Consider the following 13,049-nt stretch of genomic DNA (forward strand, 5'->3'; position numbering starts at 1 on the left):
TTTAGTGCTTTCAGTAAATTTAAAATCAAGTAAGGGCCAGGACCTAGATCCTAATATTACAGCATTGTTAAAAGTGAGAAGACATGTAGCCAGAAAGTGGTGGCGAGTGCCTTTAATCCTCTGGAGGCAGAGGCAGGCAGATCTCTCTGAGTTCAAGGCCAGCCTGGTGTACAAAGCAGTTCTCAGAAAGCCAGAGCTGTTGAGAGAGAAACTCTGCCTGGGGGTGGGTGGGATTGTGAGAACATGAAATAGCACAACATAGTCTAGGGTCAGAGAAGGTAGTATCCAAAAACACAAATATTACTTACTGTAAATACTAGGAAAAGGAAATAAAATAGATAAAATTAGCTCTATTCTAATGATGTATTTTTTATTTTTTCAAAAATTTAAGTTATTTATTTAAATACATTTACATTAAATTTTTTAAAAATTCATTCAAATAACATTTTTTTCATTTATTTTACATACCAATTAGCTAGCTCCCCCTCCCTCCTCTCCTCCCATCCCCTCCCCCTGCCTTCCTCCTCCCCATCCGCTCCTCGCCCCTCTCCATTCAGAAGAGGGCAGGCCTCCTGTGGGCTTGCACAAAACCTGGCACACTAAATAATGATGTGTGTTTATTGTTGATTTGGGGAAACTGGCCTCCAGCTTTCCATCTCCTGCCTTAGCCTCCGAAATGCTAGGACTATAGGCATATGCGAACACACCTGGCTAAAGGCTATTGTGTGAAGAAGGGGAGTGACGAGTGTGTGAGTGTGTGTGCGCGAGCGCGTGTGCCCATATGTACAAGTACTTGCATGTGAAGGTCGGAGGTCAATGTCAGGTGCCTTCCTGACCTGCTCTCCACCTGATGCTTTCTATCACATTGTATTTATCTAGTGTTTGAGCGCCTGCACACAGGCACTCAGGAGCGTGTGCCAGGGCCCGGGTGTGAAGGTAAACATCCACCGTCTGAGTCCCCGAATCAAACTCCGGGCCCTCGTCCTGGTCCTCTACCTTATGTTTGGGATAGCATTCTCTCTCAGAACCTGGAGCTCCTCTAGATTCACCTTGGCTGGCCAGCCAATAATCTTCAAGGATTAAACCCTCCTTCCACCCCTACCCCACATCCACCCTCAGTGCTGGAGTTCAGACATGTTCCGTGTTTGCATGGCAGGCGCATTATAAAATTAAGCCTTCTCCCCACCCCTTTACCCAGGCCTTCAATGGGGGAAAGACTATAAACTGAGCTGCTCACTGACAGGAGGAAAGATGTTCAGCTGCTCCCATGGGTAACCAGGAAGTGCTGTTCTACTCCTCTCTTGCTTATCAGATAGAAATGTTGATTGTGGACAGTAATTTTGGCTTTGGGAATAATAGTGGCATTCATAGGGCCTCACTTCTCTGCCAGGGAGAGTAGAAACGGGTTTTCTGAAGGGCAGACCAACTGTGTAGAAAAGTTGGCTGCTCTTTTCTGAAGGGGAATGGAGGAGTGGAATTGGGGGAGTGGGGAGGGGGGACTCGGAGGAGTGGAGGGAGGGGAAACTGCAGTGGGAATATATTAGATGAGAGAAGAACTAAAAACAAAAAAAAATTAAATTAAAAAAAAAAAAGACCGCCTGCAGCCTTCAAGGAGTCAGTCCTCTGTGTGGGAAGCTGGTTTCGAAATCACATGGTCACTGAGAGACACTGACCAGGGCAGGAACTGACGCTTCGTCTCTGAAAATGAAGACAGGAAATCAGATGGATGGCAAAAGATGGCGAAATGTGGCCGAATAAATTAGGAGGATTGCGTCCATGGTGCAGGCGCCGCTGTGGCGTGAGCTCCCGGCATTCTCCCTTGCTGTTTGAAGACAGCACTTTACAGAGCAGTGTGGGAAGGAATGAGAATGAGGGTGCAAGGCTGCAGGCACGAGCCAAGCCAGGAGGATTTCAATCCAAAGGATGCTGGTCACCGCTGTGTGACCGGTAGGGCTGGAGAGAAATGGGCCGGCCAAGAAGTTTGTAGGGTGTTAAAATTACTCCGAAGCTTTAATGTTTTGAGACTCTGGAGCAAGCTGACAGTGGAGTATGCACATATGTGGGCGTGTCACAAAAATGTGAGACTCTGAGACAGCCCCTGTGATGGCAACTTTTAGGCTACCCTCAGACAAAAAGAGTAGCTAGGGGCTTAGAACCTGGCATGCTGGAATCTAGTGACCATGCAGCTCTTGGGAGCTTGAGGAAGGAAATTCCTGGAAAGACAGGTCGTCTTCATAGCAGCCTTGAAACTAGATGAGCTGTGCCAGGCAGCACCTGCTGTAGTCCTAGTTCTTCAGAAGACTGAGGCAGGAGAATTACTTGAGCCCAGAAGTTCTAGACCGGTATGGACAGCATAACAAGACTCCAATCAGAAAAACGGGAGGGGAACAGAATAGGTGAGGGTCATGCTAGTGTCTTCCTGCTCCAAATGTCCTATGCAAATGAGCTTCCCTAGTGTCAGACAAGGGGGAGGTGGAGAGGGCAGAGACCCTCCTTTCCCTCACCCTTGATCTTACTAACAGAGCCGGCTATAATCTGTTTTACCAAAGGACAGCTTTTCGGGCCTGTTCCTGTCTGCGGTTGCTCTGAATAGCCATCTTGAAATATGCCAGAGAAGAATATTTTGAGGTAGCCTATTTTGGTCTCCCACGAAGATTTTACAGAGAAGATGTATTTGTGTTCTATTTATACAACTAAAAATATTCATCAGAGCGGGGAAACTGGTTCTTTGCTGTCTTTGAAGTGAAGGATGGGTTAATTTCTGAGAAAGTAAATGCAAGTCTAGGCAGAATGGGCACTACCAGACACAGGCATTGAAATAGTCTGAATGGGAGCACACACCAAAATCTTTGAAATAGATAAGGAGAGAGACCAGGTCTCCAGAGCTGGGCCTTCAGTGGCCAGGCTAAGACCAGCGGGCAACATGGAGGACTGCCCTTGCGATTAGAAGCAAGACACAGTAGTCACAGGGTAGAGGGTGGCACCCTCTACATGGGGTAGAATTCGGGTCTCACTCCTGACCCCTCATAAAGCAGAGAAGTAGCTATCTTTGTTTTAAATGTTTATCTTTTTTTTTTTTTAACTCAAAGATTCACCTGCCTCTGGCTCCCCAGTGCTGAGATTAAAGGTGTGTGGTGTGCAATCACACTCAGCTGTTTTTGGTGTGTGTGTGTGTGTGTGTGTGTGTGTGTGATGTGTGCAGGTGTCCACAGAGGCCAGGAGGTGTTGGATCCCCTAGAGTTCCAGGCACTTGTAAGATGTCCAGTGTGGGTACTGGGAACTGAACTCAGGTGCTCTGGAAGACTGGAAAATGCTCGTAACCATCAACCCCCTGTCAGCCCCAAGAATATTTATCTTGATAGGCCCTCAGACCTTATAGTCCAGAGGAGTGATCTAATACAGGGGTAGGGAAAGAAGACTAGCCCCTGTGCCTGAGTTCAGTCTTATCCCCATTGGCTCTTCATTCCTTGTCCATGTAGTAATGCCCAACCCTGCGCAGCAGGGAAAGGAGCAGGTATGCCCAGATAGGTGTCTGGCATCTTAACAAGGCTCTGACTCTTGCCACCATAGAGCCTTTTTCCCTGGGGAGGCAGAGGTGAAAAAATATGACAGTCAAAATAGCTGCTGACCAAGGGAATGGTATGAGCCCTGAGTGAGGCCTGCAAACTCTTTCAAAAGTGTAGTTAAACTGGGCATGGTGTGGCATGCATTTAATCCCAGCACTCGGGGCAGAGGTAGGCAGATCTCTGTGAGTTCAAGACCAGCCTGGTCTACACAGTGAGTTGCAGGACAGCCAAGGCTACACAGGGAAACCCTGTAGCCAAAACCAGATTTGATGGCACAGGCCTGTAAGCCCAGCTTATAAGATGCTAAGAAAGGAAGAGTGAAAGTCGAAGGCCTGCCTAGGCTATCTATATCTCCAGACCCTGACTCAAGAAAACAGGAAACAAACTAAATCAAAAGGCAGTGTATGACAGATAGCATGAGCAAAGGCTGTGGGGGGAGGGCTAGTGTTCCAGTTAGTCATATGCCGGTCTAGTTTGTCCATCCTACTTCCGGAGGCAGGGGCAGTACCTCGTTAACTCTGCCTCTCCGGGAGGACAGCATTTCCAAGGTAAAAGAGAGATTTTAGAATTTAGCTTTTGTTTTGTTTTGTGCTTAGACTTGAACTTGAATCCTACTCATGCATTCATGCCTCAGTTTTGCAAATGTCTATTCTATACATATACGCTTGGAGTTAAGCCTAGTGTACATGGGTGCCAGTCCCACTCTGTCATTTATTGGCTGTGTGTCTGGACAAGTGACTATAGGCTTCTGGCCCCCATTGTTCATTAAACAGTTCTGTTAAGCATCTTTATTAGCCAAATATCAGTGTTGAAACCCTGAACACTATGCTCTTAGTCTCTCTCCTCATGGAGCCAACATACTAGCAAGGGAATCATAGACCAAAACCACAATTGAAAGCAATGACTTTACCCCATGGTGACTGAAACAGACCACATCAGGGTAGTTTGATGGTGACAGCCAGTTTTGAGCTATGGTAGTCAGAGAGGAGCTTTTTATGGATCTGAGATCTCGATGGCAAGATGCCCTTCCCAGATGAGATCCAGGCCCCTGAATATTCCTTACCAAGCGTAGCTCATGGTAGACCAGAAGCAAGGAGGAGAGTGGTTCAGAGTTGAACTTGTGAGCCTGTAGCACTTTTAAAGACGAGGTCTGGAGCTTGCATGGGGTCCTGCCCGCTGTTGGAAGCAACCAGTAAAGGTTTTAAGCAGTGGGGATGGGTATATTTTGGAAGTAGAGCAAGCAAAGCAGCTCAGGCGACGTAGGAGGGCGGGAAGGTGATGCTCAAGGATGGCCCCAGAGTTTTAAGGACTGTGTAGGTGAGGTGAGAAGCACTGTGGGTGAGGGAAAGAGAAGCAGTGAAGATCTATTTTTCTGGCCATGAGGAATTTGGGGTGCTTATATATACCACAGTGCCCTCGTCTTCAGACAGGGATGATAATGGCACTGCGGGGTGGGAGACAGAAAAGGGAGCAGCAGGGGAAGTGTTCAGAGCCCACCCATCCCCCAACTCGCCTTCCACCAAACCTCATTTGTGCTCATTTTGATTCCCCAGGTGCCCAGTGAAGCCAACCCCATCAACATGGTGGCCAAGCTCAGCCAATTGACAAGTCTGCTGTCTTCCATTGAAGATAAGGTACTCACAGGTTCCTCCAGCGCCTCTTGCTTCTGTCTTTAGTCCCCTCTTTGCACCAAGAATGTCCAAGTCCCTGGTTCTGCATTCCTATGACTCTCTGACTCATCATTGCTGTCTGCAGGTCAAGGCCTTGCTGCACGAGGGCCCTGAGTCTCCCAACAGGCGTTCCCTCATCCCTCCAGTCACATTTGAGGTAAGTCACCCTAGAGGAGTGGAGCCTGACCTCCAGATCCACCCTTGGGAGCCACCATGGTTCCTGTGAAAAGAGGGCTTTTGATTTGGGCTGTAGAGGGAGAAGGAATCCAGTGGCAGGAACTAGTAGTCCGTGAAACCACCTCGTTGGAAAAGTAGATAAACATCAAAATGGTTCTGTAACTTCATCAGCAAAGCCCCCTTCATGGGGAGCCTGTAAAGAAAGAGCTCCTGATTGGTCCCAAGGTGGTTTAAACTTTGTCCTCCTTAAAATGGGAAGGAGGAGTAACATAAAACTGAGGTCCACAGACTGCTTTAATAGAATAGTATCTGGGGCAGGGAACAGTTCGAGAAAACAGTTCTTGTGATTCCCTTAAAAATGACTGGCTTATACTAAGACACAGAAAGGTGGTTTTCCTCTAAGGACCCTCATTATTCTGATGCTTCCGGCCCAACTTAGTCCGGCCTTCATGAGACACCCCGCCATCCACCCCAAAGCCTTCTTCATCCCTGAAAAGGAGTCCCACAAAAGACAGACTTCCATTTTATTTTCCCGCCTTGCTTTTTTTTAATTTACATTTATTTGTTTATTGGGTGTGTGTGTGTGTGCATAGGTAAGAGGACAGCTTGCAAGAATGAGTTCTCCAGGTCACCAGGCTTGGTGGCAGGTCCCTTCACCCACAAAACCATCTTGCCTGACCCATCTATCACTCCTATTGGTTTGTTTGTTTGTTTGTTTGTTTTAGATAGAGTCTCACACAGCCTCCTCTGTGCCACCACGCTCAGCTTTGAGTTTCGTTTTCTGAACATGCCCGGGCAAGAGCCTTCTTCGTAATTATTACCAGTAGATGTTCAATTAGCGGTTGTAACAAGGCCCCGGAGTGTGAATCTATTAGTAAGACTCTTCCCAGAAGTAGATGACACATCGGATTAATAACTGTTGTCAAACTAATCAGTGAATAAACCATTTCCCAACAGCTCATCTGTTTCCTCCACCAAATCTGTCGTGGAACAGCTGGGTCGCACAATGGGCGAGCCTGGCTCGGCTTCAGTGCCAGCCATTTTCAGGCGTGCTATGTATGGGATAGCGGGGTGTTGTGGGATGTGCGCATGTCAGGCCAGGGTGGAGAAGGCCTGGAAATAATAGCCAGATAGCCTTTCGTAGGACATTGACCCAGAGTTCCTCAGCCATGTAGACAACCTGATCAGAGTTGGTGGCCCCAGAGCCCACCCTCTGACGACATCTCTTCCACTCTGAAGGTAAAGTCGGAGTCCCTGGGGATTCCTCAGAAAATGCATCTCAAAGTGGATGTCGAGTCTGGGAAACTGATCATTAAGAAGTCCAAGGATGGGTCTGAGGACAAGTTCTACAGCCACAAAAAAAGTAAGCCACCCGCTTCCCAGCCCACCCTAACCCTTCAACGCATACCTCATGTTCTGCTTCTGTGTGGGAACTCCTACAGAGGACCGGTGACTAAACGTCTGGCCAACAAGAGTCTCAGTTACTTTTCTATTGCTGTGACGAAGCACCATGGCCACGACGACTATAAAATAAAACGTTTGATGTGGGGCTCACAGCTCCTGGGTAAGGTTAACATGGCGGGGAGCATGGTAGCAGGCAGGCCAGCATGGCGCTGGATCAGTAGTTGAGAGCCTACCTACATCTTGATTCACAAGCACGAGGCAGAGAGGAAGCTAAGTAAGGATGCTGGTTTTTGAAACCAACCGCCCCCTCCACTGCCACACCTCTCCCAACAAGGCCATTCCTCCTAATTCTTCCTAAATAGTTCGACCAACTGGGAACCAGGCTTTCAAATAGACGAGCCTATGGGCACCACAGTGACTGTCAGCAAAAGCCAGCCCCCCTCCCCCACTCTTGAGGGTGGTCCCTGTCCCTGAGTGCTCCCAGAGCTTCTCCCCGCCCACTGAATTCCTTTCCTGCTACAAGGACACACTTCAGGGATCTCCCTGCAGCATACTCTGCCAATACCCCTGGAAATGAGATTGCAAATGGATTTCTTGTCACAACTGCCCCTGTAGCAGTCCCGTGTGTATGCATGGGGATTTTATGTCTCTGCGTGTCTGTGCCTTGTCCTGATGGTGTGGCTAGGGGAGCTGCTGGGCTGGCACTCCTAGCAAAGCACTAACCGCACAGATCTCAAGTGTCTGAGCTCTGTGTCTCCGTGGTCCAAAGTCACATCCCTGCTCTGTCAGTTAGAAGCCGGAGACCATGACCCACTTCTCTGAGCCTCCGGTTCTGGTTCTCAGGATGAGAAGGACTGAATAAGCAGCACAGGGGGTTTCTGGATTCTGTATATCGTGGTACAGCTCAGCATCCAGCCTCCCTGAGACCAGCTGTTCTCACGGGCACTCGCGAGCCACTGCAGCCCTGTATGTCACACTGTCCAGTATTTATGTACACAGTGGGAATGATTCCCACGACAGCTGGGGAAGAAGCTGCTGTGGGCAGAACAGCATCCAGGACAGCTAGCAACCCATATGGTCCCTGCCCACATGCAGTTTGTGTTCTGGTGCATTGAGGGTGAATAAATACTCAGGGAAATGTATCAGTGCACTCAGATAAATCTATCAGTTCAGCTACTCGGAAGCCTTGGAGAAAACAAAGAGAGGTCCTCTGGGAAGAAGGGATGGTCTAGGGAGCAGACGGAGCAATGAACATGTGAGCTGAGACCTCAGGGTGTGAAGGGGCTTGAGGAAAGCTTCTTCAGAGAGGGCAAACACCCTGCGGTAGAGTGACAGGGGGTCTGGAAGAAGAGCAGAAATGGGCCTGGGGGTGGTGCAGAAACAACTGGAGGGCAAGGGGGGGGGGTGCTGGATGCCCTAACTTCCTGGGCCACGTAAGTATCTCATGAAGAGGACTTAGCCAGAAGTTTCAGGCTAGACCTTGGTGCTGTTCAGTTGGTGCCACAGGTGGCTCTGATGGTGCAGGGTCATCATCCTAACATGGGGTTTGACTGCCCAGCCTTCAAATCCAGGCTCTGCCTCCTGCTGAGCATCACAGTAGCCTAGTAACCCAGCTTCTCTGGGCCTTCAGTCTCTGTCTGTCAAATGGGAATGGTGACAACAGATGTCACGTGGAGGAGGCATGAGAAGCCATGCATTCATGCTGATGAGAGCAATCTGTGCTTCACTTCTCTGGGTTGAGTGGGAGAATGTTTAGGCAGGGACTAGGGATGGGGCGGGGGCCTGCTGACCTGCACTTCCTCTCCTGAGCCCCTCCTGGGCACTGGCCCTGTCAGGAGTAGAGTAGAGCCAGGGAAGGGTCAAGATAGTATTGGGGAAGAAAAGATCTCCTTTCCCCTCTTGCATCTTGAGTTCTTGGCAGAAGCCAGGACAAATTGCCAAGAGGAAAGAGACTGGATTGATCACATGTCAGTCTCATGTGACGTGGAAGCCCCCACAGGGAAACTAGGACTGGGAGAAAGGCTGCGCAGAGTCTCACAGCCAGGTTTGGGAGGGAGGTGGGCTGAGACTGGGCAGTGAGAGGAGCTTAGCCAGGCCTGGAGCTTAGATTCCCCTCAGCTTCCTTCCCCTTGGCAGTAGGACATTCTTCTCTCCAAGTACGGACAGCATACCTGTCACGTCAGGGTTTTATCACCAGCTTAAAGACAAACCAGAAAGTCCTTTCTGCCTCCGCATCCCTTCTGTCAAGGTGCTATCCTTTGGGGTGCTGGGTCCTCCGACCCATCAATAAATACTACAAGGAGTATTAGAGCTGAGTTCCCAGCTCAGCCATCGTGACTTGGTTTGGTGCCTTCTCTCTGGTCCTCAGTTGCGTCTTGCAAAGCTGCTGCAAGGGTTAAAAGGATGAATACCAAAATATGTGGGGCCCGGCATGAAGAGGGTGCTTGGTGACACTTGGTGACACTGTCAGCGGTGTTAGAATTACCCTTCCCTTGTTGCTGTAAGGACAGAATGGAATGGGGATGGGGTGGGGTGGGGAGATGGACTAGGAAAGAGAGCCTCTGGGCTCTGGAGTAAGGAGCTGCCGGGTAATTGTAGAGTTGAGCTCACAGCATCAGGGCAGGGCTCTGCCTTACTGCTTCCAGTTGGGGGCGGCAGATGGTTTGAGCAGGAAGCCTGTGCTGGAAGCGGCTAGCTTAGACAAGTGCGGGCCGCTTGTGCAGGGAGAGTAGGTCAAGAGAGCCATTGCAGCGGGGTCGCTGGTGACAGGTAATGAGGTCACACTGAGCTCCTGAGAAGTGTCGAGAACTGGGTTTGGGTGCTAGGCGCTGTGGTCACTGTGACAGCTATGTGATTGACCGTCCATGCTGCTTAGACAGATTCACCTGTTCCACACTGTCCCCATGTTTCAGAGCCTCATGTGTGCCTTCATATAGATTTCTCTATCAATCAAAATAAATAAATAAAAGGAAAATATTGAAAGAGAGAGAGGATTTCTTTCTGTGGATGTTTTGTTTTGTTTGGTTAGTTAGTTTTTTGAACAGAGGCAGTTTTCTAAGCTAGTTTTGAATTCCTGCAGCTAAGGGTTAGAACTCCCAGTGCTCCTGACACTACCTCCGCAATTGCATTTCTTGTGTATCTATGTCTCACTGGTTTCAAGAAAGCAGAAAATACAAATAAGCAAATGTTTAGAGCAAAATCCGACGTTGTCAGATGACCTTGGATTTTACCCTCCCAGATACTTGCTTTTCAGATAGTGCTAGGGCTCTGCACGGTGGTGCAGGCTTTTAAGTCCAGCACTTAGAAGGTAGAACAGGCAGCTCTTCATGAATTCAAGGCCAGAGTAATCTACACAGTGAGCCTTGGGCCAACCAGGGCTGCATAATGAGACCCTGTCTCAAAAGAAAAAAATAAATAAAAAATAAATTAGCAACAACAATAGTGCAAGCTGTGCATTGTGGCACACGTCTACAATCTCCTTTCCTTTTTATAAATTTGTGTGTGTGTATGCATGTGCGTGTGCACATGTGTGCGTGTTTGCGTGCACGCAGATGGCCAGAAGAGGCTTTGGATTCCCTAGAGTGGAGTCACAGACTGTTATAAACTGCTTGACATGGGACCTGGCAGCCTAGCTCGTATCCTCTGCAGGAGATACATGTTATCTTAACCACTGAGCCTCTCCAGCCTGCACTTTTAATGAGGGCACAAACATTTCATCCTGCATCACATGAAAGGCCAACACTGACAATCTCAGACCCCACAAAACCCAGAAATTTCATGATTGAACCTCATAATTGCAAAACCTCAGTTGTCCCCACTTCAGCTTACAGAAATCTAATAGTGGCTTCCTTACTGAAACCTATCTTTAATTGGAAATGGCTCAAGGTTTGGTGTCTTGCTTAGTTCCATGTCTTTATTCTTCTGAGCTTGCAGCAATGAAGGGAGTGTGGGACAACATGGCAACAATGAATGTAAAGACAGAACACATGGGGGGTGAGTGCTATGCATAAAAAGAAGTTGGGCTGTGAGATAAGAACATAAGACTGCGAAATATGCTGGAGAGGTGGCTCAGCAGCTAAGAGCACTGGCCGTTCTTTCCAGAGACCCAGGCTTTACCCCAGCCCAGACATGACAGCTCTCAACCATCTGTGTCCCCAGTTCTGAGGAATCAGCTGCCCTCTTTGAACCCCCATGGGCTCTGCATACATTTGGTGCACAGACACGTGCAGGCAGAACACTCATAGCTGGGTGTGGTGGTGCATGCCTTTAATCCTATCACTTGGGAGCCAGAAGCAGGTGGATCTCTGAGTTCAGGGTCAGCCTGGTCTACAGAGCAAGTTCGAGGACAGCCAGGGCCACAAAGAGAGACCCTGTCTCAAAAATTAAAAATAATAATAATAAATAATATTAATTAAAGCCAGGAGTGGTGGTACATGTCTTTAATCCCAGCATTTGGGAGGCAGGTGGATTTCTGTGAATTTGAGGACAGGCTAGTCTATGTAGAGAGTGTGAGAACTGTCAGAAGAAGAAAAAGAAAAAGGAAGAACCACTCTGCACAAAGGCAGGGGGATCAGGAGTTCAAGCCAGCCTTGACTATACAGAACCTTGTTTCAAAAATCCCAAAAGAAGTTTGGTGGTGGTGGTGATGCACACCTTTAATCCCAGCACTCAGGAGGCAGAGGCAGGCAGATCTCTGAGTTCAGGGCCAGCCTGGTCTACAAGAGCTAGTTCCAGGACAGGCTCCAAAAGCTACAGAGAAGCCCTATCTTGAAAACCAAATAATAATAATAATCCAAAAACAAATAAATAGATTTTTAAAATTGAAAATATTGAAATTGAAAGGGCTGGAGATAGCTCTCAGTTGCAAAGTGCTCGTCTATCATGTTTGAGGTCCCCAGTGCTGCCAAAAATAGAATAAAAATAGCAAAAGAGTTAAAAGGTAAAAATTCAAAGGAAACTCTCAGGAGGAGTGTTGAAATAGGAACGGCGGCGGGGCTGCGTCCCCAACACCCTGGCCGCTTGGCTAGCTCATGCCCGAAATAACAACACACAAACTGTATTCATTTAAGAACTGCTTGGCCCATGAACTCTAGCCCTTACAGGCTAATTCTCGCACCTGGACTAGCCCATTTCTAATGATGTGTGTAAGCACCCCAAGGTGCGCTTACCGGGAAGATTCTAGCCTATGTCCATCCTGGGTTGGAGTTGCCTGGGAGAGCTGAGCATGGCGTCTCTGCTCTAGAGAGCAGAGCTGTCGGGTCTGTCCAGGAGCAGAGCAGAGTCTGACCTCACTTCCTCTTCCGCCCAGCATCCTATTCTGTTTATTCCACCCACCTATGTTCTAAGCTATGAGGCCAAGCAGTTGGTTTATTATAATTAACCAATTACCTTCCTCCATCAGAGGAGGGTCTGTTTTTGTCTTTTGAGGCAGAGTCTAATGAGCTGGGCTAGCCTGCAACTCACTGTATTGTTCAGGCTAGCCTCAGATTTGACCCGACAGTGGCGTTCCTCATTCAGTCTCCTGACACACACCATGGTGCACAGCATGCTTTTCTAAATTGATGCACTAGCCCAGGGAATTTGTAACCATAACAAGTGTTAGTAAAAGAATCCAGAAAAGCATGTCCCCGAATAGCGCGTGTGTCCAGGTCTTCCCAGTCTTCAGCATAGCAGACACCTCCGACAGAGGGGACGCCCACTACACTGGCTTCTCTGGAAAGGCCCCAGACTTCCTGAGTGAGACAGAATACAGACTATGTTAGGCATTCCTCAGCTTCTGTGGGTGCTCTGAGAACACCCAGGACTCAGCATGGGACCCCATATGGTGTCTGCTGCTAGGCTTAGCTGCAGATAAGGACTTCTTCCCGAAAAAGAACTCCAATAGCTGGGGAACTGTAGCAGAGCTTGACAAATGGGAGTCTATAAAACTGAAAAGCTTCTGACCAGCAAGGGAATACAGTTAACCGGATAAATAGGCAGCCGCTCATCTGACAGGGGATTAATATCATAGTGATATCCACGCACCCATGTTGATCATAGCCACATCTGTTATAGCAAAGTTAGGGAATTGACCTTAGTGCCCATCAGTGAATGAAGAAAATGTTCCTGTAGGCAATGGAATAGATATTATTCTATCAAAGAACAAGGGGATACCATTTACAGGAAAATGGGTGGAACTAGGGATGAGAAAAAGGGAGGGAGAGAGAGGGAGGACAAAAGAGAGACCAAGAGG

At 48.3% G+C, this 13,049-nt stretch overlaps 1 protein-coding gene across 9 annotated transcripts in view; it reads left to right on the forward strand.

Moving 5' to 3' along the window:
- Inpp5d (inositol polyphosphate-5-phosphatase D) overlaps window positions 1-13,049 on the forward strand; it is a 125,196-nt gene that overhangs the window by 63,642 nt on the left and 48,505 nt on the right. For all 9 annotated transcript variants that reach the window (XM_050123067.1, XM_050123074.1, XM_050123072.1 and 6 more), the window contains exons 7-9: window positions 5,120-5,200; window positions 5,322-5,393; window positions 6,653-6,776. In XM_050123067.1, coding sequence (XP_049979024.1) covers window positions 5,120-5,200; window positions 5,322-5,393; window positions 6,653-6,776 — 277 coding nt within the window. The remainder of the gene's footprint in view (window positions 1-5,119; window positions 5,201-5,321; window positions 5,394-6,652; window positions 6,777-13,049) is intronic.

The sequence above is a fragment of the Alexandromys fortis genome, unplaced genomic scaffold (genome assembly GCF_014885135.2).
Source record: "Alexandromys fortis isolate MF-2015 unplaced genomic scaffold, M_Fortis_MF-2015_v1.1 scaffold_213, whole genome shotgun sequence".
NCBI lineage: Eukaryota > Metazoa > Chordata > Mammalia > Rodentia > Cricetidae > Alexandromys > Alexandromys fortis.